At 44.3% G+C, this 7,249-nt stretch overlaps 1 protein-coding gene across 1 annotated transcript in view; it reads left to right on the top strand.

Annotated features, from left to right (window-relative positions):
• The first annotated feature begins 2,135 nt into the window (after window positions 1-2,135).
• ACTL6B (actin like 6B) overlaps window positions 2,136-7,249 on the top strand; it is a 32,027-nt gene continuing 26,913 nt past the window's right edge. Inside the window, exon 1 of the mRNA XM_081167994.1 lies at window positions 2,136-2,327. Coding sequence (XP_081024120.1) covers window positions 2,303-2,327 — 25 coding nt within the window. The 5' untranslated portion in view covers window positions 2,136-2,302. The remainder of the gene's footprint in view (window positions 2,328-7,249) is intronic.

Genomic DNA, 7,249 nt, shown 5'->3' with positions numbered 1-7,249 from the left:
TCAAGCCTTTATTTGTTATAATCGTGATGATCATGGCGTACAGCTGATGAAAACCCCAAATTAACAATCTCAGAAAATCAGAATATTAAATGAAATCAGCAAAACAAGGACTGCAAATAGAGCAATATTGGATCTCTGAGAAGTAGAAGCATGCATATGTACTCAGTACTTGGTTTGGGCCCTTTTGCATCAATTACTGCCTGAATGCGGCGTGGCATGGATGCTATCAGCCTGTGGCATTGCTGAGGTGTTATGGAAGACCAGGATGCTTCAATAGCAGCCTTCAGTTCTTCTGCATTGCTCGGTCTCATGTCTCTCATCTTTCTCTTGGCAATGCCCCATAGATTCTCCATGGGGCTCAGGTCAGGCGAGTTTGCTGGCCAATCAAACACAGTAATCCCATGGGCATTGAATCAGGTTTTGGTACTTTTGGCAGTGTGGGCAGGTGCCAAAGTCCTGCTGGAAAATGAAACCAGCATCCCCATAAAGCTCGTCTGTGGAAGGAAGCAGGAAGTGCTCCAAAATCTCCAAAATCTGCATTGACCCTGGACTTAATGAAGCACAGTGGACCAACACCAGCTGATGACATGGCTCCCCAAATCAACACAGACCGTGGAAACTTCACACTGGACTTCAAGAATCTGGCATTGTGTGCCTCCCTGTTCTTCCTCCAGACTCTGGGTCCTTGGTTTCCAAATGAGATGCAAAAGCTGCTCTCATCAAAAAAGAGATTTGCTCTATTTGCAGTCCTTATTTTGCTGATTTCATTTAATATTCTAATCATCACGATTATAACAAATAAAGGCTTGACATATCTCGCTTTGCATGTCATGAGTCTATCTCATATATTGTTGTTGTTTAGTTGTTTAGTCGTGTCCGACTCTTCGTGACCCCCTGGACCAGAGCATGCCAGGCACTCCTGTCTTCCACTGCCTGCCGCAGTTTGGTCAAACTCATGCTGGTGGCTTCAAGAACACTGTCCCACCATCTCGTCCTCCGTTGTCCCCTTCTCCTTGCGCCCTCCATCTTTCCCAACATCAGGGTCTTTTCCAAGGAGTCTTCTCTTCTCATGAGGTGGCCAAAGTCTTGGAGCCTCGGCTTCAGGATCCGTCCTTCCAGTGAGCACTCAGGGCTGATTTCCTTCAGAATGGAGAGGTTTGATCTTCTTGCAGCCCATGGGACTCTCAAGAGTCTCCTCCGGCACCAGAATTCAAAAGCATCCATTCTTTGGCCATCAGCCTTCTTTATGGTCCAACTCTCACCTTTTAAGCTGAATTACTGAAATACAGTGGTGCCTCGGGTTAAGTACTCAATTCGTTCTGGAGGTCCGTTCTTAACCGGAAACTGTTCTTAACCTGAGGTACCACTTTAGCTAATGGTGCCTCCTCCTGCTGCCGCGCCGCTGGAGCACGATTTCTGTTCTCATCCTGAAGCAAAGTTCTTAACCCGAGGTACTATTTCTGGGTTAGTGGAGTCTGTAGCCTGAAGTGTATGTAACCTGAAGCGTATGTAACCCGAGGTACCACTGTAAGTGAACTTTCCCAGGATGTTCTAATTTTCCGAGTTTCACCTGTAGTAAAACAAAAACGAATATGTTAGTTAAAAAAACCAAAAAAACTGGGACAACTCCATGGAGAAGGAGAGCGCAATAAGCGTCTGCTAGCCACGATGGCTCTGCACTGTCAGAGGTACTAATGCTTCTGAACACCAGTTCGAATCCTGCTGGGGACGATGACTTCCTATGGGGAGAAATTGGCTGGCCAATGTGCAAATGATGGTGGGCTCAAGGTGCCAGCCGCCTGATCCAACAGGACTCTTCTTCTTCTTCTTCTTCTTCCTATGTGCCTTAAGGGTCTCACTCTGCCTTTTGCCCCCCTCCCAACACTGCAAAGGGGTGGCAGCACCCCACCCCAGTCTCCCTGGATTTCAGCTGCCCCCACCGCCTTGGCTCCTTTAAGAATGCAGCTGTTCTCTCTTCTCATTGTCTCCAATGGCAGCCAATCAGGGATTCCGCTGGTCGGGGGGGGGGGTGCGGAGCTCTGATTGGCTATGACGCATCCCTTACTCCCCCCACCCCCCCTTCCACCTTGATCTCTCCCTCCCTCCCTCCGCAGCCCCCTCCCCTCCCCGGGTCGCTGTCCACTGGCCTGGGTGCTGAATTCTCCAAACCAGCCCTGCCCCGTCCGTGGCGAGACCCCCCCCCAGCCAGAGCCCGGGGGCTCTCAGACACCCACCCACCCACCTACCCACCCACCCAATCCGGAGCATTGCAAAGGGGCGCTGGCGCTGCCTGGGAGCCGCGATGAGCGGAGGGGTCTACGGAGGAGGTAAAGGCTGGGTTGCCATCGACGTTGCAGCTGCTTGGCTTGGGGAGGGGGGTCCCGGTAGCCCCCAGCCCCCCAGATCTGGGCCCTGCATGCATCTGGTCGCGGGGCACCCCGAGGAGACCCTTTGCCGCCAGCATCCCGCTTCGCCTGCACCCCAGCAACAGCTGCATTCCTGCACTTGGCTAGGGCGGCTGGAGAGGGTGTTGCGCTCGCGCGCCCACCCTGCTCCTCGCTCCTCGCTGGGGGCTCCCTCCCAGCCAGCCAGGAGGGCAGGGAAACTGCGGAACTCACCCCCACAGGAAGCAGCGGGGACCACCAAGTCGGAGGAGGGGGGAAATTCACGGAGGAGAAGCCTAGCGGCGGCTACCGGCCGCAAGGAGCGGAGAGATGCGCTCTTGCGCGCAAATCCTTGCTTTGCTGGGTTGCCCAATGAGGCATCCGGTTGGCCACTGGGAGAAGAGGGTGCTGGACCGGGGGGGGGGCGGCCTGGTCCAGCAGCCTCGAGGGTCCTTATGCATAGTCCAACTCAGGTCCAACCTGGTCTTGAGTCAGATCCATCTCTTTTTTTATTGTCCCTGCTGAATGTGACTTGGCTCACTTATTTGAGCCGCCTGATTCCTCGGGTGTTGGTTTAATGGGGCGCCGAAAGTCGTTTTCCTGCTTCTGCTATGCTGAGTGAAGATAGGTGTACTTACAAGCCCCCCCTTGATGTGCTGGTGCTCCCCAGTTCTTTTGGACTACAGCTCCCATCATCCCCAGCCAGTGATGGGAGTTGTAGTCCCAAACAGCTGGCTGGGTGGGTGTCAGCCTGTCAAGGCTGCTATAGATCAGGCATATAGGCAAACTCAGCCCTCCAGATGTTTTGGGACTACAACTCCCATCATCCCTAGCTAAGAGGACCGGTGGTCAGGGATGATGGGAATTGTAGTCTCAAAACATCAGGAGGGCTGAGTGTGCCTATGCCTGCTATAGATAGGCCTCTGCAGTGTAGGTTGGAAAAACCCTACTTGCTTTCAGGCCTTTATCTCCCCTTCCTTCACTGCCCCCCTTGAGTCAGATTATATAAATTGCAAGCTTTTGGGGGCAGGGTTAGGGTTAGGGTTAGGATTGATTCAGTTAGGAATATCATTTTTGGCAATACATTCATCTTAATTACCACTATCCTTCCTAACAGAGATAAATTCATTCTTCCCCAAATTTCTTTTTATTTATTTCCACATTTTTTCATAATTATCTTTAAATATGTTAATATTTTTTGGCTGTTAACCATATTCCCAAATATTTCACTTTTTTATGTATAATTATTTCTGTCACCTGCTGTAACTCTTTTTTATTTTGTTCTGGAATATTTTTTTTGGATGTTTGTTTTATTTTTATTTAATTTAAAGCCTGTTGCCTGTCCAAATTTTTGTATTTTTTCTAATACTTTTACTAATGAATTGATCAGGTCTTCTACTGTGATCGCTAAATCATCCGCAAATGCCTTTAATTTATATGACTTATTTCCTACGGTTATTCCTCTAATATCATCTGCTTTTATGTCTCTCACCAGCACCTCTAAGACTAAAATAAACAATGAAGGTGACAAGGGACGTTCATTTCTTCCAGGACCTTTAACATAAAGGTCCACGAAACGTTATCAAATGCTTTTTCCGCATGTACAAACATCATTGCTGCCTGTTTTTCATTCCTTACTTCCAGATATTCAACAATATCGACTACATTCCTTATATGATCTTTCATATGTCTTCCTGGCAAAAATCCTGTTTGATCTTGATGTATTATTTCTAATAATATATATTTCATTCTATTAGCTAATATGTTTGCATACAATTTATAATCACTGTTTAATAGTGAAATAGGTCTATAATTTTTAACTTCCATTTCTTGTTTTGGAATTAGAGTAATAAGAGCCTCTTTCCAAGTCTTACTATTTCCCATACCTTTAATATTTCATTCATTACATTTTGCAATGGTTGAATTAAAATTTTTATAATATTTTGCAGTTAATCCATCTGGGTCTGGTGCTTTCCCTGTTTTTGCTTGTTTAATGGCATTTGAGATTTCTGATCTACTAACTGGTGCATTTAAAGTATTCAGCTTTTCATTTGGAAGTCTTGGCAATTTATTTTGTCTTATATATCTTCCCATTTCTATTTTATCTTCTGGTCCAGCTCGATATAAGTCTGGAAAGTCTTTGGTAAATTGTTTTCTGATCTGTCTTGGGTTATCAATCAGCATTTTGATCACAAACCAGGCAAATTTGGAGTTAGACTCGATAATCTGATAAAGCTGAGGGTCATTATTGGGCGTTGCTATTTTAGTTTTGTTTTTCATCTTCAAATTTTCATCAGTTGCTATAATAGTTCTGCCTGTTTTATATTCAATATATATATATATATTTAAAAACTACTCAAAGAAAATGTATGTATTCTCATCCAGCTTTGCTTAGAATGATAGAATTGTAGAATTTTAAGGGATCCTGAGGTCATTTAGCCCAATCCCCTGCAGGAATCTCAACTTCCTCGATTTTAAATCTTGAATTCTTTTTTTTAAGGACACATAATAATAATAATAATAATTATTATTCTTTTTTTCTGGTTACAAAATTGTACACACATAAATCATAAAACATGACATGACTGTTAATATGTGTCACTAGGGGGGCAAAATAGTAAATATATTACTTAGTAAATAGTAAATATATATATAGTAAATATATTACTTTATACCACGTAATAATGAGATGGTTCCAGTAAACCAGTTAAATGAGTTCTTCAGTAAATCAGTTTGGAAAACGCAGAATAATAGGAGAGAGATAAAGAGTATTGCGTGCTTAACCACGTCATATTGTGATATATATTGTAGGTCTTTTTCATCAGTGTGCTGTTTCATTTGTATATTTAATAAACTCACGCCATAAAATGTAAAATGTAACGCGTTTTGCTCTCTCGCCTTGCCACCCTAAATTATTGTGACAACATTTCCAGTATGGCTATTTGCTAGACAATATTATACCAGTGATCAATATTCACCAATTGCTATTCCTTTTCTAGCAGCTGTTAATCAATGTGTTACTAATTCCTTCTTATTCGGTCCATATCTGAAGTATATATATATAAGGCTAATGTTAAGGTTATTGGGATTGTCTGAGCTGTAAGCAGAGATATCTCTTTTAAAAACAGGCTTCCGAAATTGTTCTATTTGCGGGCATTCCCACCACATATGTTCGTATGTACCTATAATTTTGCATCCTTTCCCAACATAACAAGACATCATCAGGCTTCATATATGATAGGCCCCTCAGTGTTAAACACCATCAATGCACAGCTTTTAGTGAACGTTCCCTAGTACAGTGGTACCTTGGTTTTCAAACGCTTTGGTTCTCAAACTCTGAAAACCCGGAAGTGAGTGTTCTGGTTTTCAAACGTTTTTCGGAAGCCGAACGTCCAATGCTGCTGTTGGCTATTGTTTCTGGAGTGCCTGCACCAATCAGAAGCTGCGCCTTGGTTTTCGAACATTTCGGAAGTCAAACGGACTTAAGTTTGGCTCTTTTGTTTTTGCTATTTATTTTGCATGTTTGTTTTTGAGGCTTTTTTGGTTAATTTGTTTTTGCGACTGTGTGGAACCCAGTTCAGCTACTGATTGATTGATTGATTGATTGATGTGTGACTGCGGAAATGGATAAAAGCCCCCCATCCAAAGAGTGACTATCATCGGTGTAGGGAAGAAAAAAATTAAATTTTCATTTTTATCAACGACAATACTGTCTTATTTATTTTATAGTACAGTGCATTGACTATTACTTCCATTTTATAGATCAATGGTCTCGTTAGATAGTAAAATTAATGTTAAATGGGACTTCCGGGGTGGCGCCATCGGCAATGGCGGACTCCCTCTGAACTGGAGGGACTGGCTCTGCGTGAAACGGGTCTTTTCCGCTACGGCGAAGCGGGGACCCTGCTAAAAATCACAGGCGGATGAAGCCTGTGACCATGGGACTCGGTGGGCACCCTTAGCGCCCCCCCAACCCGCAAAGGAACCCACTAACGGGCTCCGAAGTGAAGAGGGGGAAGTGGCGCGGTGCTGTGAGTCAACTGCTATTTCCGTGGAGCGAAGCCGCACAGCCGTTGCCAGAGAGCGCTGCCTTTTTCCTGGGACAATTTGGCTTCTAAAATAAGTACTTAAACTTTGAACAATCGGACTTTAAATAAGGACTTGTGAGAAGAAAGGAATTGGACTTAAAAATTTATGTTAATTTGGTACTGGAACGGGAAGGTCTAAACAGGAAGTCAGCCTTCCATTTCTTTGTAGACAGAATAAAGCAAAGACAACGTAAACTAGAGCTCAGAAAATCGCTTCTAAAGGATTGGCTTTCATCATTTAAAACTGTTGAACCCCCCCTTCGGTAGCAGGAGAAGAAGGGGGATCTTTTTTGGACTGTTTAAACCTGCAGAAGCGAGTTTAAAGCAAAGTAACTTTCCACCGTCCTGATCCTGGAGCGGGGTGTCAGGACTGACGTTTTGAAGCTCATTGACCAGAGACAAACGTTTTTGACAGATAGTTAAAGGAGGAGAAACATAGTGATTCCATTGCTTCCTTTCACACTTTAAAGGAACAAATATTGACAAAATATCTCAAAAAAGATACTTTGTTGCAAGAACAAATAGAAGTTCTCCCCCTAGAGGGAGACTGTGAAACTGTAACTAATTCCAGGGAGCTTGCAGCTGCCTCAGATTACAATCGTGGGAAAGGACTTGTGACCTTGTGGGACAATGTATCCAGAGGCTCTGCTGTGTGCTCTCTGTAAAACAAGTGCCCTACTGGAACAGTTAAGTGAGAAGATGGAATTGATGACTAATGCGGCCAGAATTTTTGAACAGGCGGTGGGAAACTATGTGGAGCCCACCCAGGAATTAGAT

This window comes from Podarcis bocagei (assembly GCF_964188305.1).
Source record: "Podarcis bocagei genome assembly, chromosome: 13".
NCBI classification, from domain to species: Eukaryota; Metazoa; Chordata; class Lepidosauria; order Squamata; family Lacertidae; genus Podarcis; species Podarcis bocagei.
The sequence above is the reverse complement of the archived record's forward strand: the minus strand, read 5'-3'. Positions and strand labels throughout refer to the sequence as shown.